The sequence below is a fragment of the Elgaria multicarinata genome, chromosome 21 (assembly GCF_023053635.1).
Source record: "Elgaria multicarinata webbii isolate HBS135686 ecotype San Diego chromosome 21, rElgMul1.1.pri, whole genome shotgun sequence".
In the NCBI taxonomy this organism is placed as follows: Eukaryota; Metazoa; Chordata; class Lepidosauria; order Squamata; family Anguidae; genus Elgaria; species Elgaria multicarinata.
Window position 1 is genome coordinate 4,298,723 of NC_086191.1, and position 25,293 is coordinate 4,324,015.

Below are 25,293 nucleotides of genomic sequence, written 5' to 3' on the forward strand. Positions count from 1 at the left end.
TCAGCGGCCTTCGATACCATCGACCATGGTATCCTTCTGGATAGGCTGTCTGAGCTGGGAGTTGGAGGTACTGCGTTGCAGTGGTTCCGCTCCTACTTGGATGGCCGATTCCAGAAGGTGGTGCTGGGGGATTATTGCTCTGTGCCGTGGCTCCTAAGCCATGGGGTTCCGCAGGGCTCTATTTTATCCCCTATGCTGTTTAACATATACATGAAGCCGCTGGGGGAGGTTATCCGGAGATGTGGACTGAGGTGTCATCAATATGCGGATGACACCCAGCTCTACCTTTCCTTTTCATCAAACCCAGGTGAGGCAGTGACTGTTCTGAACCAGTGTCTGGGCACGGTAATGGACTGGATGAGGGCTAACAAACTGAGACTCAATCCAGACAAGACGGAGGTACTGTTAGCGGGTGGTTCATTTGTCCGGCGAGGTGATGTTTGCCCTGTCCTGGACGGGGTTGCACTCTCCCTAAAGGATCGGGTCCGTAGTTTGGGGGTGCTCTTCGATCCAGAACTGTCACTTGAGGCACAGGTGAACTCAGTGGCAAAGAGCACCTTTTATCAGCTTAGGCTGATATACCAACTGCGCCCTTATCTGGACAGTGATAGCCTAGCTACAGTTATCCATGCTCTGATAACCTCTCGTTTGGATTACTGCAATGCGTTATACGTGGGGCTGCCTTTGAAAACGGTCCGGAAGCTTCAGCTGGTACAAAACAGGGCAGCCCGTTTACTAACAGGGACTGGCTGGCGAGATCACATTACGCCAGTCCTTTTACAACTTCATTGGCTGCCAGTCCAGGTCCGGGCCCGATTCAAAGTGCTGGTATTGACATTTAAAGCCCTAAACGGTTTGGGGCCAGGTTATTTGAAGGAACGCCTCCTCCCATATGTACCTACCCGGACCTTAAGATCATCTACAGGGGCCCTTCTCCGTGAGCCCCTGCCAAAGGAAGTGAGGCAGGTGGCTACTAGGAGGAGGGCTTTCTCCGCTGTGGCACCCCGGTTGTGGAATGAGCTCCCCAGAGAGGTCCGCCTGGCGCCTACACTGTACTCCTTTCGTCGCCAGCTGAAGACCTTTTTATTCACTCAGTATTTTAACACTTAATTTTAACTTAAATTTAAATTATACTGTTTTAACTCTGTATTTTAACCTTATATCAATTTTGCTGCGTGGTTTTATCCTGGTTGTGCTTTTTATATTGTATTTTGTATTTGTATTTTTAACTTGTTGGTTGTTTTATGATGATTTTAATTTTTGTGAACCGCCCAGAGAGCTTCGGCTATTGGGCGGTATAAAAATGTAATAAATAAATAAATAAATAAATAAATAAAAATTGTGCAAAGCAGCTTAGTCTAAGGCTACCATTGTTAAAGACACCTCTCTAGAGAGAAAAATGACAAACCTTTGAAGAGAGAAATTAGAACATTCATTGCCTCTTTTTATTTATTTATTTATTTATTTATTTATTTATTACACTTATATACCGCCCCCATAGCCAGAGCTCTCTAGGCGGTTTACAGAAATTCTAAAATTGAGATAAAAACAAGTATAGAAAATTTAAAATTCTAAAACACAGAACATACACACACAAAGCATTAAAAACCATTTAAAAAAACTAAACATGTGGGTAATTAGGATGTGCCGCCATATGCCTGGGCAAAGAGGAAAGTCTTAACCTGGCGCTGGAAAGATAGCAGCGTTGACGCCAGGCAGATTGTTCCATAGTCTGGGGGCCACCACCGAAAAGGCCCTGTCCCTTGTTGCCACACTCCGAGCCTCTCTCGGAGTAGGCACCCGGAGGAGGACCTTAGATGTTGAACGTAGGGATGGGGTATATTCACGTCGGGAGAGGCGTTCCGTCAGGTATTGTGGTCCCAAGCCGTGTAAGGCTTTATAGGTCAAAACCAGCACCTTGAATTGGGCTCGGAAACATACAGGCAGCCAGTGCAAGCGGACCAGAGCAGGTGTTATACGGTCGAACCTTCTGGTTCCCGAAATCAATCTGGCCGCTGCATTTTGCACGAGCTGCAGCTTCCGAACCGTCTTCAAAGGCAGCCCTACGTAGAGCGCATTGCAGTAGTCTAACTTGGAGGTTACCAGAGCATGGACAACTGAAGCCAGGTTATCCCTGTCCAGATAGGGGCGTAGCTGGGCCACCAACCGGAGTTTGTAAAAGGCACTCCGTGCCTCCGAGGTCACCTAAGCCTCAAGTGACAATGATGGATCTAAAAGAACCCCCAAGCCACGAACCTGCTCCGTCAGGGTGTTTGTGTGTTTGATCTGCTAGAGACGGCTATGGGGCAGGGGGCAGGAAATTTCCCCCTAGAAATACGATGACTGAAATAATATGAATCTTAATTCATGCCCTTCACTGTGTGTAGGAATTGCAGTTTCGTGGCCCAGCAAAATAAAATCTATCAAAGCGCTGTGTTTTTTTCCCATGCAGAAACACCAAGTCTATTTATTTTTATTTTTTTTTGGTGGCAGAGAAGAGATTATTTTGAAACTTCAATGCTTATTTTGAAACTTCAGTGCTAGATTGGGGCTTGCAAACCAGTACAAAGATCAACACAACGTGGACGGATAAAATAACAAAGAGAAAACCACCCTGTCATCAAATACAGATCGTTGAATAGGCTGTATTTGCGTATGTTTCGCTACAGTTCTTCTTTTCCGTCCCGTTTCCATCCCCGCCAGCGCCGGTACGCATCACATTATGAAATTGACTAGCCGCAATTTCACAACAGGCAGATGATATTTCTTCTCACCTCGTCCCTTTTCTTTCTTTCTTTTTAACTGGCTTGCAAGCTGATCTTGGATACATAAAATGTCTGTTTTTAGGAAGAGGGGAAGTGCACAGGGCAAAATGACTATGCCTTTCCTTCTTGTGGTTTTGATGGTGCTATGGTTTGCTCATGCTTAGGGCGTGCCTTCCTACGTAAGGCGGTGACTCAGTTTTTTGCTGGAGGTATGGCCAGCCAGAGTGTCTTATAAAAGAGCCGAAAGCAAGCAGCAGCAGCAGAGCAACACACCAGAGGAAGGAGGAGAGAAAACTTCTGGCACAGCACAATCCTAGACGCGACTCCGTCCGGCACAACATGGCACTGAAGATGTTGTTCGTCTTTCTGGCCTCTTGGCTGGTCTTGGCAAATTCGGCCACTGTTGCTCCCAAAGGTAAGGCGCAAGGAACAGAAATGGTAACTTACCGTGACAATTTGAGCTCTCCCTGCCTGCTTCCCCCGTTCTTTTTCCTTCTCCCAAACTACAGCAAATGTGTTGGAACTCAGGCAAGGCGTGAGGGAGTTGTTGAGCAAGATTTACACGCTGGCACGGGGGTGCGAAATGCTCCAAATTGTCATGCTGGCTGGAGCTGCCTTTCTGGGTAGACGGGATGGGGAATCTCCAGAGGTCTTTGGATTCCCAACTCCCATCAGCCCCAGCTAGCATGGCCATTGGTAAGAGATGTTGGGCATCGTAGTCCAACATCTGGAGTCCATTCCCCACCCCAAAAACACTACTTAGAGATTGCTGAAGCCCCAAAGATTCTTGAGTATCCAGAGGAAAAAGGCAAAAAATCTTTGATATGTTTCACCCTCCAACATATTGAAGCGCAAGAGAAGAGCGAGAAGTATTTAAACATTAGATTCAAATCGGACACATCTTAGAATCATAGAATCGTTGAGTTGGAAGGGACCACAAGGGTCATCTTGTCCAACCCTCTGCAATGTGCCAGAAAACCAGTTAAAGATCCTCAAAATTCCACTGGATAGGCCTGCCGGAAGAGATCAGTCTTTATAGCTTTCTTAAATGCTAAAATACTGTCAAGTTGACGGATCTCCTCCGGCAGGCCGTTCCACAGTCTGGGAGCGGCAGAAGAGAAGGTCCCCTGGGTAATACCTGTCAGCCTAGTTTTGGCCACCGGCTCACCAGCTGTTTTTATCCTGGAGGTTCTAGTTTAGTTTTCTCAAAGTCTTGTGTTCCCAAAATCCCTTCCTTAAAACTTCAGGAGGAGGAAGGAGAGGTTCAGTTTTAATTACCAGGAGTAGCAGGGTGCAAACCTCCAGAGTTACTCTGAGCTCTTTGTCAGGCAATGTAGAAGTCAGCGAATTTGCATTCCTGTGTGTGTTTGTGGCTGAATGCTCTCCACTTTGTTCATGATATGTCTTCTTCTTGCTCAGCTATCTGTAGAAGTTCTGCTGTTTTCATGGTGAAGGCTGCATACGTTTTCAAAACAACCCCTCTATGTAGCATCATGCGTGAAAACTAGCTGTTTACATTTTTAGCCGATTGTGCAAACGTTTGGTCATTTTCACGCCCTGCCTCCTGCGGGCAAAACAAATTCGAGATTTATCGCCAATGGAGTGAATTGTTCTTTTCGAAACCACAAACATCTCGGTGTCATTCCCATCTGCGCGCTGAACTTTGCTTTCATTCAGAAAATGTGCCACCCGGTTTGGAACGAAAAGGTCTTGTAACTAACCGCAGGATTTTTGCTTTCTTAAATGTCACCCGGGGGGTGGGGGGTGGATTTTAACACTTTGGTTTGTTTAAGCCAAACTGTTTTGCAATGTTTTAATGACCCTTGAAAAAGAATTCCTTTCCCTGGGAAGATGAATTTGAACGTGGCTTGAGTTTCAGCTGCTCAAGGTTCCATGGAAAAGGCAACCCGTGACTGAAGACAGAACAGAAAGAAAAACAGTGTAGCTAATTGATATTTCGGTGTCCCAGATCATTTGAGAGAGAAGCAGCTATGTATTTCTGAGTTACAGAGCTTTGCCAAAATGCAGATCCCCCAAACTATGAAGTACCTTACATTTTTTTAAAAACAAACTACCTGTCTGCTCTTAGAATAACTCTTTTGGCTAGATCGTTATTCCCATTCTACAGATGATGGAAACTGAGGCAGTAAATAAATTGTACTGGATTTCACAAGGAGTCCACAGGTAAAGTCAAGCCTAGGATACGGGCCTCTTAGATCTCCAAGTTGTGTTTTCTCTGTCCGTTGGACCTCTGTGGTTCTGGTTTCCCAGAATGAGCTAGGAGTGTGCCCCAAAACCAGGGGTGGACAAATTGTGGCCTTCAAGATGTAGTTTGGGCTGCAAGATTTGCAGTCCCAACAACATCTGGAGCATCACAAATCTATCAAAAAAGAGAGAGAGAGAGCTTTTCTCCTTTTTTGAGTGGTTTATTTATTTATTATATGTCGCCCCATTTATTATATAGCTCTCTAGGCGGTTTACAAAAGTTAAAAACAGTAAACATTAAAAACAAATATACAAAGTTTAAAAACATAAAAAGCATAAAAACAACATTATCCTCATAAAAACAGCTATTCTGGGGTCCGTTAAAAACAAACAAACTCAGCATATGTTGTTAAATGCTGTTAACTGCCCGGGAGAAGAGAAAAGTCTTGACCTGGTGCCGAAAAGATAACAATGTTGGCAACAGGCGAGCCTCGTCAGAGAGATCATTCCATAATTGGGGGGCCACCACTGAAAAGGCCCTCTCCCTTGTTGCCATTCTCCGAGCTTCCCTCGGAGTAGGCACTTGGAGGAGGACCTTAGATGTAGAGTGCAGTGTTTGGTTGTTTGGAGGACCTGAAAAAATCTAGTTTTATTCTGTTTCCCTCTGTTTGAGAGAGACTTTGGTCCTTCTGAGCAGGCGAAAATATGGCCTAGAGTGGGCATTTTCAAAAGCAGCCGTGTTTAGCCCAACCTTCGCCAACTTACTGCCGCCCCCAAATATTTTGGACTGCAACCCCCAGCGTTCCTGACCATTGGCTGTGATGGCTGGGGAAGATGGGAGTTGGAGTCCAAAACACCTCAAGGGCACGGCCCAAACCGACAGAAGACAGCAAAGTTTGCTTGTGCAAAACTGCACATGAAGCGTATGCCGGGTTGATAGTGGGAGTAACCAGCGTGGCTTTTAAAAAGGGTGTGTGTCTAAATGCACATGGAACCGGTGCAGTCCCAGTGGGTGGTGTCTGTCGGATCTCTTTATCCCCATGTGCATGATCAAGTATTTACCTGCCGTACAGCAGGTCCGGGGTGTGTGTGTGTTCTGCAATATTTTTATCAGCACTTGGTGCCAGAGGACAATGCTTCTAATTAGTCTCAACTGGTCTTGCTTTCTATTAGAACCCAGCTAGAGGATGCTACAGGGGACGTATTATGGCCAGAAACTCTGGTCTCCTCCCGACGTCGCCTCAGTTGAATGAGGCAATGCTGTTGCATGATCCAAGCCCCGTCCGGAAGTGCCCGTGGCGTTACCTGGGAGGCAATATTTATGGGGAGATTAGATTAAGCTTTCTGAAATTCCTTGGGGGCGCGGTGCCGCCTGGGAGAGGATGCCTCCCTGTCTGGTCCATTTATCTCGCTTCCTAATGGTGAGGTTGTGTAAAGACACATTTATCTCCTAGTTTATCCTGAGCTGGGCCGGTGACGAAATAGTGCCTTCAAGGGATGCCCGTGGTGGCTGCCAAGTATATAAACATGCCTGTTCAAAGGAGGGGTCTCTGTAAAGCCAGGGTCTAAAATTATTTAGCTCCGTCACTGACCAGTAGATCCAGGTGTGCCTTCTGACCATGCCTGAGGCACGTGATGGTACAGTTTATGGACTTGTCCCTGCCTCAGAACCTGCCCGTGAAGGCAGAAAAGCCAGGATGTGCCGGCAATGTGTTGATTAGGTATTAAACAACTGCTGAATCCCAAATCCTTCTCCAAGGAAGGAAATGAGCATATCAAGGAAGTAGGCCAGGCTGCCGGCCAGCTCCTATTCATCTGGGTTTGTAATACAGAGAGGAAGTAATTGAAGCTGATTAACTGTAGCAGGAATGAACTGTAGGCAGGAATGATTTTCCTCCCAAGACCACTTGGAATGTAGCCAGCACCAGCCAAGGAGGGGTGGCAGGAATGCATTTAAATTTATTTATTTATTTTATTTATTACATTTTTATACCGCCCAATAGCCGAAGCTCTCTGGGCGGTTCACAAAAATTAAAACCATCATAAAACAACCAACAAGTTAAAAATACAAATACAAAAATACAATACAAAATCATTCTTAATCATTTGTTTTGCTATTCATCAGTGTTCTGGTCTCTCGACTTGACGCCCTGGAGCCAAGTCACAATCCCCCCACCCCACCCCAGTGTGGGCTGCATATTATTTTTAGTAACGTCATTGGGTCATTTCTTTGCAAATATGCCTTAATTTTATTTATTTATTTATTTATTACATTTATATACCGCCCCATAGCCGAGGCTCTCTGGGTGGTTTACAAAGATTAAAGTACAGAACATTAAAAACCGATATACACTATTTAAAACCATAAAAACAGATTACATACAATAGCCATCTATTCTGGCTCAGTCAAAAACTCAACATATGTTGTTAAATGCCTGGGAGAAGAGGAAAGTCTTGACCTGGCGCCGAAAAGGTAACAATGTTGGCGCCGGGTGAGGCTCATCGGGGAGATTGTTCCATAATTGGGGGGCCACCACTGAGAAGGCCCTGTCCCTTGTTGCCATCCTCTGAGCATCCCTTGGCGTAGGCGCCTGGAGGAAGACCTTAGATGTACGGGGAGGTTCATGTGGGAGAGGCATTCCGTCAGGTATTGTGGTCCCAAGCCATGTAAGGCTTTATAGGTTAAAACCAGGACCTTTAATTGGGCCCGGAAGTCACATATATGCTGATGAGGTTCTAAATTCTCTAAAGCCCTCTGCCGTTTCTCTCCCTTCTCCTTCTTTGCTTGTGTGGCTCCACTCCCAAAATTAGATTGTGAACTCCATGGGGCAGTTGACAACCTACCCCCTGTAGACGTACGGTCCTGTATTAATCCTCGTCCACTAAAAGTAGAAGCAGGACACAGCTGTCTAAGCAGGGCATATAGTGTGATATATTGTGTTCATTTCACAAGACCAGGCAGGCGGCTGCGAAAAACAGGGCCTTTTAAATGGTGATGCCCACACCTGTGGAATGCCTGGCCCAGAGAGCTTTGCCTGGTACCTACATCAGGACATTTTCGGCCCCGGTTGAAGACCATTTTATTCTCCGAGCCATTTTAAGAACCTTTTTAAAAAGTACTTTTAATTCTTTGCACTTCATTTTTCCTTCTGGTTTTCTGTGTTTGGAGTGTTCTTTGCTACTTGTTTGTTTATATTTTATGTTTTTAATGTATTGTACACCGCCTGGAGAACTTGGGTTATTCAGTGGTGGAGAAGTAGAATCATAGAATAGTAGAGTTGGAAGGGGCCTATAAGGCCATCAAGTCCAACCCCCTGCTCAGTGCAAGAATCTACCCTAAAGCATCCCTGACAGATGGCTGTCCAGCTGCCTCTTGAAGGCCTCTAGTGTGGGAGAGCCCACAACCTCCCTAGGGAACTGATTCCATTGTCGTGCTGCTCTAACAGTCAGGAAGTTTTTCCTGATGTCCAGAATAAATGAATAAAATTTGAAAAGCACGTTAGCATGTTAGGCATTATATCTGGATGGAAATTATATATAGGGGATTGGTTGTACACATTTGCCTATTTGTATGCAGAGTTCCATCCAGTATTGTTCCTTAATCCGAGCCTTGCTTTTTCTCTTTCCTCTTTCTTCTTCCTTCCATCCCATCTTTTGCTGTCTTACGCTGAGTTGTCCATGGAGGGGGCATCTCCTTGCTTCTCAGATCTTTGCATCTTTTTATAATACACCTTGTCTTATGCTGGGCAAACTTAGGGGGGGAAACCCAGTTAAACAAACAAAAATGTTCAGATGTTGGTCCAAGTTTTGAAACTCTTCCTTCCGCTTTTCTGACCCTTCCTTCTAGGCGACGGAGGTGAAGAACGACCCCCACCACCTTCTGGAGACCTATCTCAGCACGAAATCGACCTCTCTGCGATGCGGCCGGATATCCCGCTTCAAAAGATTATGGATGACGATTTGCCCTGTGAGAACAAGCGAGAATCCATTGTACTTTTGACACACACCGGGGATACGGGCTGCTTCTAAGGGAAATGGCTGTTCAAAACCTCTCTTGAGCTGTGTGGTCGAATCCATTGGTGCCGTGCCGAAATTTGTCCGGCATTTTTTCCCCCTTCTCATTCAATTTGATTGAAAAGAAATAGAAAAAGAAATTCAGCGGCGAAGACAATCTCGGAGAAATTCTCGTGGGTTGGGCTTTGGATTTTTGTGTTTACTTTACTTGAGGAGACGTCCACAAGCGTCCTGTTTTTCATTGCACAGTCATTTCCCCGGCAGCCTCCTCAGCTGCCCACACTTCAATTAAAGCCTAGGAGAAGGCATCGTAATAATTCCTCCCCGAGGGCTTTTTCAAGTTAGGAGGCGCAGGCTGTAAAGCAATGGAGGGATGTGTAATAAAAACGGGAGAAACACACATGCAACAGCCTCAGCCATTTCACAGTTCATAGAATCATAGAATAGAGCTTCAGCTATGGGGTGGTATATAAATTAAATAAATAAATAGTAGAGTTGGAAGGGGCCTACAAGGCCATAGAGTCCAACCCCCTGCTCAATGCAGGAATCCACCCTAAAGATTCCCTGACAGATGGTTGTCCAGCTGCCTCTTGAAGGCCTCTAGGGTGGGAGAGCCCACAACCTCCCTAGGTCACTGATTCCATTGTCGTACTGCTCTAACAGTCAGGAAGTTTTTCCTGATCATAGAATCAGAGAATAGCAGAGTTGGAAGGGGCCTCTAAGGCCATTGAGTCCAACCCCCTGCTCAATGCAGGAATCCACCCTAAAGCACCCCTGACAGATGCCTGTCCAGCTGCCCCTTGAAGGCCTCGAGTGCGGGAGAGCCCACAGCCTCCCTAGGTCACGGGTTCCATTGTCGTACTGCTCTAACAGTCAGGGAGTTTTTCCTGATGTCCAGCCGGAATCTGGCTTCCTTTAACTTGAGCCTGTTATTCCGTGTCCTGCACTCTGGGAGGATCGAGTCTTCACGTGTCTTTGATACCCTGCACAACAGATGAGATGAATGTGTCGGGTGAGATTTATACCCTCTATTTCCTCCATTCTTTAAGTCTCGTTTTCCCATTCTTAGTCGCCTTCAGCCCCAGAGGCAGAAGACCCTTCTGTTACGGCGGTCTTTTGTGCAACCGGCAACCACCCTGGTACAGGCTAGAGGAATTCCCCCCTGCCCGCCCCACCCTCAGCAACATTGACAACATCTGTGCAGGAGAAAGGAAGAAGGTGTCCTACGGTCCGTGGAACTTGCCCCAAACAGGCTTCAGCCATCTCTCTCGCCAGGGAAAGGCCCTCAACAACCTGGAGAAAGGTTTCGACCGGTGTTGCCGGCTGCCCAGGGATGAGAGATTGTCTTGCTCCAACACGGTGGTGAGTTGCTGCCTTTTTCCATTGCTGCTTTGACAACTGATTGCTCTCACATTAGCTGCATTACGGTGATGGGGTGCTGCTCTTAGGTGCGTTATGGTGATGGGGCGTTGCTTTTAGCCTTCTTTTCCAGAGGTGATTTTAGCACAAATTCTTCCCAAGTTTTTTGTTTTTTGGAAGATTTAAAGAACTTCCTTGCACACTAAAGCACAGCTCATTCAAGGACTGAGAGCGTTCACATATGGGTAGTGTTTAGGACATTCAATTGGGTGCTGCCTTTTCTGCCCCAACATTCGGACTGTCTCTGGAAGATCTCCTCCCAATCCTTAAAGCCTGACCTTTCTCAACACACACACACACACACACACACACACAAAGGAAAATGATGTTTCTGGGATGTACACCAGGACCCTTCTTCTCCCTGCCAATTTTTAAAAATTATTATTAAAACACATTTAAGGTTTTTTATTCTCGCCTCAGCTCCCTGCAAAAGTGCCGAGTTTCCCTCTTCCAACCTCTCCCTAAAAGATAGGTAAAATGTAGTGGGGTTGTTGTAGAAATAACCTTCTATATTCAGTTGCAATAACAGGAAGAGTGCTCTCATGTCTCCCCTCAACCTTCTCTTATCCAGGCTGAAAGAACTGGGCATGTTTAGCCTGGATAAGAGAAGATTGAGGGGAGACCTGAGAGCACTCTTCAAATACTTGAAAGGTTGTCAAACAGAGGAGGGCCAGGATCTCTTCTCGATCCTCCCAGAGTGCAGGACACGGAATAACGGGCTCAAGTTAAAGGAAGCCAGATTCCGGCTGGCCATCAGGAAAAACTTCCTGACTGTTAGAGCAGTACGACAATGGAACCCGTGACCTAGGGAGGTGGTGGGCTCTCCCACACTAGAGGCATTCAAGAGGCAGCTGGACAGCCATCTGTCAGGGATGCTTTAGGGTGGATTCCTGCATTGAGCAGGGGGTTGGACTTGATGGCCTTAGGGACCCCTTCCAACTCTACTACTCTATGTTTCTATGTTGCCATAGAGCTGTTCTCCCATGGACAATTCATCCACCTGTCACACTATCCATTAGAATTTAACCCCTGCCTTTTCTCTGGCTACTTCCACCTGCAAATTGGGTCTGGTCATATTTTACCTTGGCTTCGCGGAGAGAGAAAGGGACGGACACTGGCTGGGCTTTAGCGAAAGTTTTAAAACTGCCAGGCATTGTAGGGAACACTTATTTGTAGCCGCCTAGCCACCTTGGAGGCTTGAAGGCTCACGTCTTCTAGTGCAACAGTACTCCGCTTTACGCCCAAGCATGTCGCTGAGTTATATTTGTGGCGTGCTTAGACACTGTGGTGGCGGTGAGGCCCGCACAAATGACAAGCGAAGCCTTTGCCCCATGCGAGGTTCAAATCGAACGAGAAGCTGTCCCAAAGAGCGGCAAAGTCCCGCCATTGCGACGCTGTGACCCTTTCCAACAGATTTTGGGACTGCCCCGGGCTGGAACTGGAAGCTTCTCCTCTAACTCTCAATGTGCGACGGGGGCATGCGGTGGTCTCTCTGTGGTGAAGGGGAAGCGCTCTGCACGTGACCCAAGGCTGCAATCTTTCCAGCCGCTTGCTGCTTCGCATCTTCCAGGCATCGAAAGCGGGATCTGAGTTTGGGCTCGGGTTTTTAAAAAACACGAAACCCAATGGGCTGCCTCGTTGACTGTTCGTCTCTCCCAATCCTGCTCCTCAGTGGTTGGACGCCCTGGAGAAGTTCTGCTACTCCGAGGGCACGATCAAGACCAAGCCTTTCCACTGCTGCAAGCTGAGAGACCTTAGGAGGGAGCTCTGTTTCGCCGACGAGGCCCCTTTTCCAAATTACGACTTCAATGGCACTGACGACGAATGGCCGGACAAGAAGCCGAGTACCCAAGTCCTGGTGCTTCCGACCCTCTCCTTCCCTCCCAGCGAACCCACCGCCGCCAACATCAAGGACGTTTGCGAGCTGCGCAAATTTCGGCTCACTTACCCCCCCAGCAGTCTCCCGCAGCCGTTTTACGACTGGTTCATGCGCCAGGCCCGGACCATCAACCGCCTGGGAAAAGCGCTCAAGAAATGTTGTCGCAAGGCGGACGTGGGCTGTGCCCACAGAGGGGTGAGTCGAGACAGAGGATTTCCGGGAAGGCGGTGTTGGAAGACTTTGCGAATTTTCTGCCCAGGTGTGGCGGCACCTCCCAGAATCTCTTTCTCTCCCAGCATTCCGCTCTTTCTAGTGGCAACCAAAGTATCTGAGCTCTTCGCCATGAATTGTTCTTGGTGACCCATTCAGTGTCGTCGTCCCCCCAGGGGGTCGGCCACTACCACAGGCCGGGCTTTGCCCCTTTTTCTCTCACAGAGGCTCTGTATCTTTTAAACCAGCTACCCTGTCTGGGGGATGATAGGCGTTGTAGTCCAACACACCTGGAGGGACTGCCATGTCGGGGAAGGCTGGTTTAAACAGTGACCTGTCAGCCCACAATTCAACAGGTGCAGCTTTCTTCGCCTTGGCGGTATGGCGGTGAGGAAAGCTACACCTGTGGGATTTCAGTTTCACTGACTCAGCTCAGAGAGGGTCTTCCCCACTAATTCTGTAGATGGAATTTGGGAGCAAGGAGAGAATATGACAAGCTTTGCTCTCCTAATTCCATTTTTGTTTTGTTTTTCTGTGGCGGGTGGGCAGTTCTCAGCCGTCAATTCTTACTGGTTTTGCAAGGCTTTGGCGTGGGAGGGGTGTTTAGTATAGCATGTGACACTTCCTGCCTTCATGCTAGCATTTCTGATTTTATGTTTTGAGAAGTTGAACAACTTGTGGTTTATTTCACAGTCGGAGCACGCACCGTAAAGTGACCCCTGTTCCTTTAAAAACAAATTGGACCTCCCCAGTAACGCACCTGCCATTCACACATTCCACAAGGTTGTGATTTCAGACCTCCAGGCGTTGTCTATCCGAATGCTGTACATATATTGGGTGGGTGGGATTTTCCGCTGGATATTCTGTGGCATAGCAATACACTTCGTGCATGCCCAGGGACACAGTTGTCTTTGTTCTGTGATAGACTGTGCTGAACACCATTTCCAGACTCCTCTTGCTTTTACTTTTTTCTGAGGCTTCCAGATGGAGGGAATTCTGTTCCAAACAGGAACAGGTGCAGGGCCGGTGCCAGACTATTTTGTGCCCGAGGCAGGTGAGCTGCTTTCACCCACCCACCCCCACCCCAGCGTACCTGGGCGCGGGGCACCATCTCGCCCGCCCAGCCGAAGCAAAGCCAGGACGCTGGGGTGGGGTGGCTGGCAGGCGGGTGGCTTCGGAACGGTGCACCTGGCCGGAAGCCACTCTGAGAGAGCAACTTCCGGGCGCGATGTTCCAAACCCACCCGCTTGCCCCCCTACCCCAGCGTTCCGACTTCGCTTTGGCGCCCACCCAGCCGAAGCGAAACCAGGACGCTGGGGCGGGTGGGTGGCTTTGGAACGGCTCTCCCGGAAACCGCCCTCTCAGAGCCGCTCTGGGACAGCGGCTTCCAGGTGCGGCGTTCGGCGCACCCCCTTACCTTGGCGCTCTAGGCGGCCGCCTGAGTGGCCTCTATGGTAGCGCTGGCCCTGGGCCTGTGTAAATTTCAACATGGACTCATAGCCACACCCCCAAGGAGAGTCCAAAAAAGCTGGTCACTGTGTTGATTCATTCATCTTTCTGCTTGTGTTATATATGTTTTTTGTAAGGCTTTTGTAAAGTGAATGAGTCTTAATTACCTCTTCCAGACTGCACGACAACAGGACTAGCTCCCAACAATATAGGAAAATCCATCTCCCCACCAGCTAGGGCTTGTTTATAGGCCCTGTGTAACCCACCACAGCTGCGCAGTGATGCTGCGTTGTTTAAACGACACAGCCACACTGGGCTTTTCTCTCCGAAACTGCGCTTTTTTGCAGTGTCGTTTCGCCACGACTTTTTCAAGCGCTCCGAAGCAACCCAGGCCACCCAGCAAAACTCAAAACAGGGCAAAGATTTTAGGAACAGGCTCTCCCCACACAGTGGGGTGAAAAAGATGAGGCTCTACCTGAAAACGCCTCCCTTGCTGTGTAAGTCTTTCAGCGCTGCTTCGCAGCGGCGATGCTGTGAGGCTTGGAGGGGTTGTAAGGCAAAGCCACGGCGTATAGACCAGGCCCTGCTGTGAGGACTGCAGCTAAGCTCAGAGGCTACACGGAAACCTGGGAGGGTTGGCTCTATTTATCATCCAATTTTCACCCCCTTTCTCTTGCCCCCCTTCCTTTTGGGGGCAGAGGTTGACTCTCCTCCTTTGACTCCGTTTCTCAAGTGTTTCGCTTTCCTCTCCAGTGGGAAAAAACCCTGACGCAATACTGCAAGGAAGAGTTCGCGGTGAAGGACAAACGCGACCACTGCTGTAACGTGGAGATGTCGGAAGCAGACTACAGCTGTTTCGCCAGCCAGACTCCATACCCAAAGTACAACGCAGAGATTGGCTTGGTCAGTTTGGCTGAGATCACCCCGGCGCTCCTGGACACATTCTGCGGTCAATACACACTTCTTACCAAGCAGTAAGTAGATCTCTTTCCTGGTCCAGTTCAAATTCCTGTCGGGGGCATGGCAAAGCACAAGAGCCATTCCAAGCTCAGGGTAGGATCTCACGGTGTCTCAGCGCTAATGGCGTTGTGCCAGCGGAAACCACCGCTAGTGCGACTTCATTAGCCCTTGCTTGTACAAAGGGGGGGAAGCGCATAATGGAATTGCGTCAACGTTGCTTTTGCGTTAGCGCAATGTCAGGGAGCTACAAGAAGCTGATTGGTGGGAGATTCAGGACAGCTAAGAGGAAGGACTTCTTCACACAGCGCAGAGTTAAACTATGGAACTCACTGCCACAAGATGTGACGGCCACCAATTTGGATGGCTTTAAAAGGGGGTGTATCAATTCGTGGAGGAGGCTATCTATGGCTACTAGCCCTAATGGCTATGGGCTACCTCCAGTATCCGAGGCAGTAAGCCTGTGTGCACCAGTTGCTGGGGAACATGGGCAGGAGGGTGCTGTTGCACTCATGTCCTGCTTGTGGGTCTCTGAGCTGGTCGCCCACTTTGTGAACAGAGTGCTGGACTAGATGGACCCTTGGTCTGATCCAACAGAGCTCTTCTGATGTTTGGCCCTGGTTAGGCCTCATTTAGAGTATTACGTCCAGTTCTGGGCTCCACAATTCAAGAAGGATGCAGACAAGCTGGAGCGTGTTCAGAGGAGGGCAACCAGGATGTTCCAGGGTCTGGAAACAAAGCCCTATGAGGAGAGACTGAAAGAACTGGGCATGTTTAGCCTGGAGAAGAGGAGATTGAGGGGAGACATGAGAGCACTCTTCAAATACTTAAAAGGTTGTCACACAGAGGAGGGCCAGGATCTCTTCTCGATCCTCCCAGAGTGCAGGACACGGAACAACGGGCTCAAGTGACAGGAAGCCAGAAGCAAGGAGATGCCCCCTCCATGGACAACTCAGAGTAAGACAGCAAAAGATGGGATAGAAGGAAGAAGAAAGAGGAAAGAGAAAAAGCAAGACTTGGATTAAGGAACAATACTGGATGGAACTCTGCATACAAATAGGCAAATGTGTACAACCAATCCCCTATATATAATTTCCATCCATATATAATGTAGAACATGCTAACGTGCTTTTCAAATTTTATTCATTTATTCTGGACATCAGGAAAAACTTCCTGACTGTTAGAGCAGTACGACAATGGAACCAGTTCCCTAGGGAGGTTGTGGGCTCTCCCACACTAGAGGCCTTCAAGAGGCAGCTGGACAACCATCAGTCAGGGATGCTTTAGGGTGGATTCCTGCATTGAGCAGGGGGTTGGACTTGATGGCCTTGTAGGCCCCTTCCAACTCTGCTATTCTATGATTCTTACGTTAGAGCCCTGCTTTGCGGGCAGAAGTTCCGAAGTTCAATGGCCATCATTTCCTCAAGTTCAAACCTGGCTGAAACCCTGGAGAGCCATTGCTATCAAGCGGTATGCATGATCTAGATGGTCTAAGGATGCAGCTCAGTATAACACAGCTTCTGACGTTCCAGATGTCATTGGCGCTGGGGTTGACACACCACGGAATCCCATCCAAACAATCCAGGTTCAGAGATTTGGTTGTTGTTTATTCGTTCAGTCGTTTCCGACCCTTCGTGACTTCATGGACCAGCCCACGCCAGAACCTTCTGTCGGCCGTCGCCACCCCTAGCTCCCCCAAGTCTGCCCCCTCCAGAATATCATCCCTCCATCTTGCCCTTGATCGGCCCCTCTTCCTTTTGCCTTCCACTTTCCCTAGCATCAGCCTCTTCTCCAGAGTATCCTGTCTTCTCATTATGTGGCCAAAGTACTTCAGTTTTGCCTTTAATACCCTTCCCTCAAGTGAGCAGTCTGGCTTTATTTCCTGGAGTATGGACTGGTTGGATCTTCTTGCAGTCCACGGCACTCTCAGAATTTTCCTCCAACACCACCGTTCAAAAGCATCTATCTTCCTTCGCTCAGCTTTCCTTATGGTCCAGCTCTCGCAGCCATAGGGTACTACGGGGAATACCATTGCTTTAACTATGCGGACCTTTGTTGTCAGTGTGGTGTCTCTGCTCTTAACTATTTTATCGAGATTTGTCATTGCTCTCCTCCCAAGAAGTAAACATCTTCTGATTTCCTGGCTGCAGTCAGCGTCTGCAGTAAGCTTTGCGCCCAGAAATACAAAGTCTGTCACTGCCTCCACGTTTTCTCCCTCTATTTGCCAGTTATCAATCAAGCTGGTTGCCATAATCTTGGCTTTTTTGAGGTTTAACTGCAACCCAGCTTTTGCACCGGTCACAAATTCACACACGCACACAAACACGGACCAAAGGGAGCCAGGAGGTTGAGAAAGGGCAGGTATATCCACAGCCACGTGGCCTACTTTGCATGGTTGCTTGGAGGGCGACTGAGCATACAGTAAGCGCAGCCCTTTGAAAACGTGAAACTGCGCCGTGGACGTGGCCTTTTAATTCTTATTAAAACGGTCATTATTCTGACTGGGCAGGACGCAGATGGAGTCGGGTGCAGCTCTGGACGCCGTCTCTGGTGTACAGGGCTTGCTAGCAGGCCATGAGCTGGTTGACCCTCCAAACACGATCACCACCATCAACTTTGCTGTTATGGAATTGATACATTTACAAACGGCTTAGAAGGGATTGAACGAGTGGGTATGGTTTGCCTCCTTGTGGTTGACACCCAAACTGCATTTATTTATTTATTTATTTATTTATTTATTGCATTTCTATACCGCCCAATAGCCGAAGCTCTCTGGGCGGTTCACAAAATTCAGACCATTCAAAGTACAAAACAACAGTATAAAACCGTAATATAAAATGCAATTTAAAAGCACAACCAAGATAAAAACAGCAGCAATGCAAACATACAAATTTAAATTGCAAATTTAAAACAGCAAGCAAAGTTAAAATTGATTTATAGAGTGTTACAATACTGGGAGAATAAAAAGGTCTTCACCTGGCATCTAAAAGAATATAGTGTAGGTGCCAGGCGAACCTCCTTAGGGAGCTCATTCCACAGCCGGGGTGCCACAGCAGAGAAGGCCCTGCTCCTGGTAGCTCCCTGCCTCACTTCCTTTGGATGGTGGCTACCCCACAACCATCCCTTCCTATTCCCTGCAGTCTTGTGCAAAATACGTTTCCTACAAAAGAGCTGCTGTCGACCCCCTGGGACCCCCTTGCTCGGCTCCATCCATTTTCTTCTGCTGCCCCTTACGCCTGGAACGCTCTTCCAGAACATTTGAGAACTACAAGTTCAATCGCAGCTTTTAAAGCTCAACTAAAAACTTTTCTTTTTCCTAAAGCTTTTAAAACTTGATGTTGTGCAGACTTTATACTGTTAGTTTTACCCTACCCTGTGCCTGCTTACCCTACCCTGTGCCTGTTTGCATTCTCTTCCCCTCCTTATTGTTTTACTATGATTTTATTAGATTGTAAGCCTATGCGGCAGAGTCTTGCTATTTACTGTTTTACTCTGTACAGCACCATGTACATTGATGGTGCTATATAAATAAATAATAATAATAATAATAATAATAATAATAATAATAATAATAGAAAACCATTAGGATCAGGAGGAAGAGAAATATTTAACGTCGAAACATTCGCTGTGTTGCATGGCTTTAAATGTATTCAAGATCTGTGGGGTATTATATTTCCACCAACAACCCTGCTTTGACATGAATAATAAAACGTTTCTTGTTGTTTTCCAGGAGACATATACCTGCTTTAGTCCAGAACATCACAGAGACCTGTTGCAAGCTGCAGGGCACTGAGAGGACTCAGTGTGCTGAGGAAGTGGTGAGTAATGGGTTGGAAGGAAGTTGGTTACTCATGTGTAAGGAATGAAATGGGGAGGGAGGTTGTTGCATTGAACACTGAAGTGCCTGACAGCTTGTGGTCTATCTATCTGAAATTATTCCTAGCCCGCCTTCATGGGCAGAACATCCTTAACTGTTCCTCCTCTGCCTGTTGTCATATCTAGCCCTGTTCTCCTTGGGTAGGAGGTGATTCTGATTTCAGGTGATCAATCAGAATCAGATTCTGAATTAGAGGAGACAGTGCCAGAAACAGGCCAGCCTGTACCAGTGAGGGAGAAAGCTCTCATGGGCTCTTCACCAGCTGGGAGTGAACCTTCTCCAGAGCTTATCTTGTCAAGGGCAAACAATACACAGTCAGTGGGAAGCCAACATTCTTCCAAAGGAGAGAGCACAGAGAAGTTAGCTGATCCTAGAGTACTGAAACGGGCGGAGCTAAAGGTAGGTGAGAGAAAGTCAACCCGGCTCGCGTCCCAGCAGAAGCTGCCTCGTCTGGGGAAAAGGTTTTCCATCCTCCCTGAATGGACAATTGTCTCGCTTAGTTTGCATAGTTTTACCTAGAGGAAAGTTCCTAGGAATTAGACTCCCTTCAGGTGGGAAGAGATGTTTATTGCTTGACTAAAGCTTTGTGGATTACTTAGCAGGTCTTGATATTGTCTCCGAAGAAAGCGGGAGTTTCTGAGAAACATGACACCTATAAATCAAAACATGTGACCGTTCTCTTCCGAGGGAGGAAAATTGCACCCCAAACTTTAAAAAAAAAACTAGGGGGGGGATTCTCCCACCCTTATCTACCTTGTTCATCCTTCCACTTGAGGAAAGAAAGTGATACGATGACGATAAATTCAATTTATACCCCACCCCATCTACAAGACATCCTATTTATTTATTTAAAACATTTCTTGGCCACCTTTCTTGGTCACAAGGCGGCTTACAACAGGAAAAGACATAAAATATTAACTGCACTGAAATATGAAAAACATTAAAAGCAATAAAAACATGATAGCAATAAAACAGCAATTAAAACAATAAAACCAACAACAAACCCAATTAAAAGCAATTTAGACAAGATCAAATCAATCAATAAAATACCATTGTTAAAAACCATTTATATATTTTTTTCCCAAATAAAAACAGTTAAAACCAAACAGCATTAAAACAATATATAGCAAATTATTTTTGTTTGCTCTGACATGCCGCCCCCCTAAAATTATAGTGTTGGTTCTCCTCAGAAATCCCAGTTCATCACCGCCCTCTGCGGCACGCAGAGAAATACGTGGAGGGACTCCAAGGAATGCTGTTCCCAGTCTGAAGAGCTGGCCCGTAACAACTGCTTCAACGTCAACTACCTGGCCAGTGTGCCTCTCGTCAGTGTTATACCCACTGTTCCGGTCCCCAGCGCTGCACCCACCGCCCGCCCAGCAGAGCCGGCCGTGTGAATCCGGACAGACTTACTTGTGTCTTGCTAAAACACACCTTACCCTCCACCTCCCCCAGACTGTCCTTCTCTTTCTGGCTGGTTCCAGTTCTGTGCTTGGGGAGTGGGTTAGTTGCTTTCTTGGCCTACAGGCTGTCGTAAGACGTTGCCCCCAACCCAAGCCAAGGAGGGGGGAGACTTTAAGCACCCTGCATGCACCGAATTTCCACTCCAAGAAGGCCTCTTGAAGCCCTCGCTTAAACGCACTTTACCTCCTAGGCAGTAGCGATAAATGAAAAACATCTGAGGTTCTGAAACGAGGGTCGGGAACCTACGGTCCGCGAGTCTCATCCAGCCTGTCTGACCTACTAGATTGTGCCTTGCTTTCTGTTTTGATTTTGGTCTTCCGTGCTTGAAGCACTAAAGGGTGTTTGCTTTCAACCTGGGAATTTGCGGGGGGAAAGGGCCAAATGTTTCTCTCGTCCCTGAGCATCACTCCCCACGCAGCATAAACCTTCACCAATTGCCAAAGTTTATTTCATGCCTTTCAGATCTCAGCGAGGTCTCTGGGGAGGTTTCTGTGGGCAGTGGGTGGGGAGACGGTGCTGAAATCCTTCCTGCAAAGAGGAAAGTTGCTTTTCGATCTGTGCTAAAACTAAATGGATCCAACTGGTCTCCAAGGACTGGAATGGCGGCCAATGTATTTTTTTAAAAACAACAACAACATTGTAAGCGGAGCAAGGAACTCAAAGCCTGAAGGGGTTGGAGAAAGTGTATTTATTTCTGAGCCACTCTTCTGCTGAATTCAAGAAGTGCAGATTTGCCACCAGCATCCGTTAGAGTCCTGAACCAACAGTGGCACACGGTGATTGATGAAAGCTGCCTGGCGCCTGCTGAAACCCTAAAGGCAACAATTCTGACAAAATTGCATTTCAGCATCTTGATCTTGATGCCCCAGTTGTAACTCCTTGCTCATCTTGTAACAAAATGCTTGTACAGATCTCTGCCAGAGGCAAACAGGCTCCAATAAACCACTTTTTGGAAGAATACTCTACATTTTGTCTGACTTCTTTACGTCTCGCTGCTTCTCCCACGTCACGGCTTGTAGGGTTAGGCCACTTGCCTGAGATGATATCGACATTAACCAGGGTTAATTGATAACATATGAATTCACTCCAAAATTAAAAACCACAGCTTATGCTGGTTATAAAAGTTTAAACATATCTGAAATACTTTTCTTTAGAAAAATTATTATTATTATTATTATTATTATTATTATTATTATTATTATTATTATTAAATAATCTCAGGCATGCCATATTGGTCATCCCATCTGTTTATCCTCACAACAACCCTGTAATGCAGAGGTGGGAAATATATGGTCCTCCAGTTCTTTTGGCGTACAGCTCCCATCAGCCTTCACCATTGACTGTGCTAGCTAAGTCTGATGGGAGGTGTAGTCCAAAACATCTGTTACCCATCACTGGCTTTAAGGTATGTTAGGTTGGGAGAGAGTGATTGGCCCGTTTCAGCGAGCAAGTCCCATGGTTCTTGTGGGTTCAAATGCAGGCCAGTCCCGCTCAAAATCCAACACTCCATCCATGGCAGAAAATGTACACAATACATAACTGGAGTTCATAAAACTATCTACACAGTAGGAACTTTTCTACAGGAGGTGTTTATTGTGTGCTCGTCATACCTTACTCACAGTTGTTTACAGGTTGCTTAGACCATGTTGTGACCCTCCACTTTTGCTTTTGTTTGAGAACGGCACCTTTAGTGAGTTTTTTTTTTTTTAAATGGGATATTATTTCAGATGGCGGATAGAAAATGTGGTTCCTTCCTGTGTATTTGCACTATTCCTCTGCATCACAGTGCCACCTAGAGGTTATATAGCATAAAAGCAGGAAAGGAAACGCTCCTTGTGTGGTGCTTGGATCTGAATTCTGCAACAAAACAAAGTAGACGCAGCATATTAACAGCCTTGTGTAGAAAAACATTAGGGGTACCGGAGATGGAGAAATTTATGTTACCTCCTCATAGGGCTTCTCCACGTTTAGCAAAAATCCTGCCACCTTTCCAGGGCTTTGTCTTCCAGAGTCTCCGTGGGTTTAACAATTGGCACCATACACCTCCCTTATTTTTGCCGGTTCCTTCCCATATGTTTCCATTCTACCACCAGCAGATGGTGCCATTTTATTGTGCTATTTCATAGAATCATAGAATCGTAGAGTTGGAAAAGGCCTGTAAAGCCATCGAGTCCAACCCCCTGCTCAGTGCAGGAATCCACCCTAAAGCATCCCTGACAGATGGTTGTCCAGCTGCCTCTGGAAGGCCTCTAGTGTGGGAGAGCCCACAACCTCACCAGGCAACTGATTCCATTGTCGTACTGCTCTAACAGACAGGAAGTTTTTCCTGATGTCCAGCTGGAATCTGGCTTCCTGTAACTTGAGCCCATTATTCCGTGTCCTGCCCTCTGGGAGGATCGAGAAGAGATCCTGGCCCTCCTCTGTGGGACAACCTTTCAAGTATTTGAAGAGTGCTCTCATGTCTCCCCTCAGTCTTCTCTTATCCAGGCTAAACATGCCCAGTTCTTTCAGTCTCTCTTCATAGGGCTTTGTTTCCAGACCCCTGATCATCCTGGTTGCCCTCCTCTGAACACGCTCCAGCTTGTTCGATTTATTACTGAATTTTCAGGGCTTTCTAAAATGACGGATTCCTGCTTGAAAATGGCAAGAAAGGCGTAGGAGGTTGACAACATCATGAAAAGGCCCCACAAAGTTTCATGAGTGATCAATCACAAGCATGCAATAAATTCTTTGTGTGAGGAAGCTCAGTCAAAACTGAAAGGCAATCAGGTTTAGGAAACACAGGAAAGTATTTCTTCATGGAGACGGAATGCTGGCTTTCGATGGATCTTAGGCCTGATCCAGCAAGACTTCTCTTACATTCTCCAGGACTCCAGAGAAACGTGTTATCTAACTTATTCAAGCCACCAGATAAGCAAATGGTGTTCTGTTCCCATGGCTTTAAAAGCCATCATTCGAACGTGCTCAGATGCACCAGTGTGGGTGTTTGTGTGTGCGCGCGCCAGGCTACAGGGCCTTTTTGGTAGTGGCCAAGCTTGCAGAAATGTGTTCCAATTGACATCTGCCGCTTGCCATCATTACAGGCTATAAGGCAGGTCCAAAACACTCCCCTGTTTATCTTACCCTGTTATTTATTTACATTTCTCAAAGCATTTTTGATTCTGTTCCTCTGCCAAAACTTACAATTAATAAAAACAAGACGGTACCCAGCCCACCAGCTCACGATTTAAAAAAGGCACAACACAAGAGTAAAAGGAAATGGGGAGGGAAGAGGAAGAAAATCAGAGCTACGGATCTCGCAGGGTTTCGTATGTGGCGCGATTAGGTTTTAGCTGTTTGTGATTTTATTTTCGCCTTTTTAAAGTCGTCGCTTTATTCTGTTTTGTGGTTTCCGAAGTTTTGTTTTACACAAAGGTTATACTCAGATGCAGCTGATAAACCATTTAAATCAATAAATGCAAATAAAGCCACCAGAGGGCAGCAGACAATTCCGGCCAGTTGCGACTGGGTCGCCATCCGCAGTGCCAGAACTTTACTCACACTTTAATTAACTCCTCAGCATGACCTGTCCTTCCTTGGCTCCATCTGCCTCTACAAGATGATTGGAGATAGGAACTCGGCCCGAGTGTTTTGGAAAAGAGCGCTGTCCTCTCTGCCTCCGCCCCTCAGCCGGAGGATGACAGAACACATCTGTCTCTTTTCTGGCTGTAGGACGGGCATTAGTCAAGAGATTGCCCTGGCTGAAGCTAAAGAGCAAGTCCTGGGAGATATTTTTTTTTAATCTGAAAGAGGTTTGGAAGGATTGGTTGTTTGGGAGGGACTGAGGCAGTGCAGCGTTTGCTCTGAGCTTTGAGGAGGAGAACACTGCTCCCCCAAATTCTTCATTGGGATAGCCCCATTTGTTGTTGTTATTATTAATTATTATTTTTATCCTGCCCCCTAGCCGAAGTTCTCTGGGCGGTTTACAACAATGGATCTTCTCCTTAGGCTGTCTTCTCCTATTGGTTAGCTATTTTTGTTTTTGACGTCACTGCTCTAAATAATTGCATAGAAGCACAGCTATAGCATTCCCACAAGATCTTTAGCCATGATTATAGAATCATAGAATAGCAGAGTTGGAAAGGGCCTACAAGGCCATTGAGTCCAACCCAATTCCAGCTCAATGCAGGAATCCACTCTAAAGCATCCCTGACAGATGGTTGTCCAGCTGCCTCTTGAATGCCTCTAGTGTGGGAGAGCCTACAACCTCCCTAGGTCACTGGTTCCATTGTCATACTGCTCTAACAGTCAGGATGTTTTTCCTGATGTCCAGCCAGAATCTGTCTTCCTGTCACTTGATCCCGTTCTTCCATGTCCTGCACTCTGGGAAGATCGAGAAGAGATCCTGGCCCTCCTCTGTGTGACAACCATTTAAGTATTTGAAGAGTGCTATCATGTCGCCCCCTCTGTCTTCTTCCTGCTGACTTTTCCCCTTCATTTTTCCCTCGGAGAATAAGTTGGAGAATGGTGTGTTTTTCTCCTCTGTCATAACATGACAGAGATATTGCCATTGTCTTCATTTGATGGTATCTATTAATTCTGGTTTGTTTACCCTACAATGTACTTTCTCATTTCTTATTCGGTCAGTCCATGAAATCTTCAACATATCCCGGTATATCCACATTTCAAAAGATTCGATTTAGCTCAGATTGTTTTTCTTTCGTGTCCAAGCCTCCACTCCATAAAACAATATTGAAAACACGTAGCCTCTTACCATCCGAGTCCTTAGTGTAAGATTAAGATCCCGATTACATAGCAGCGGTTTCATTTTGACCAACGCTGCTCTTGCCAGCTTCATTCCTGTGTTTATCTCTTGTCATTATTCATTGCGTTCATTGAGCCAAGTTCCTAGGTGTTTATATTTTGTGACAAAGATGGGTAAAAATACAAATACAGCATAATAAAGACACTTTAAATGTAGAAAAATTAAAAACAAATAGGAACTTAAGAAGAGTCATGCTGGATCAGACCGAGGGTCCATCTAGTCCAGCACTCTGTTCACACAGTGGCCAGCC

At 46.8% G+C, this 25,293-nt stretch overlaps 1 protein-coding gene across 1 annotated transcript; it reads left to right on the plus strand.

The window, feature by feature from the left end:
• The first annotated feature begins 2,711 nt into the window (after positions 1 to 2,711).
• Positions 2,712 to 21,199, plus strand: ECM1 (extracellular matrix protein 1). The gene is made up of 7 exons (XM_063145949.1): positions 2,712 to 3,180; positions 8,818 to 8,937; positions 10,054 to 10,346; positions 12,076 to 12,477; positions 14,695 to 14,915; positions 18,629 to 18,716; positions 19,966 to 21,199. The coding sequence occupies exons 1-7, from the start codon at positions 3,105 to 3,107 to the stop codon at positions 20,170 to 20,172; spliced, it is 1,407 nt and encodes a 468-aa protein (XP_063002019.1). The 5' UTR covers positions 2,712 to 3,104; the 3' UTR covers positions 20,173 to 21,199.
• Positions 21,200 to 25,293: the final 4,094 nt, after the last annotated feature.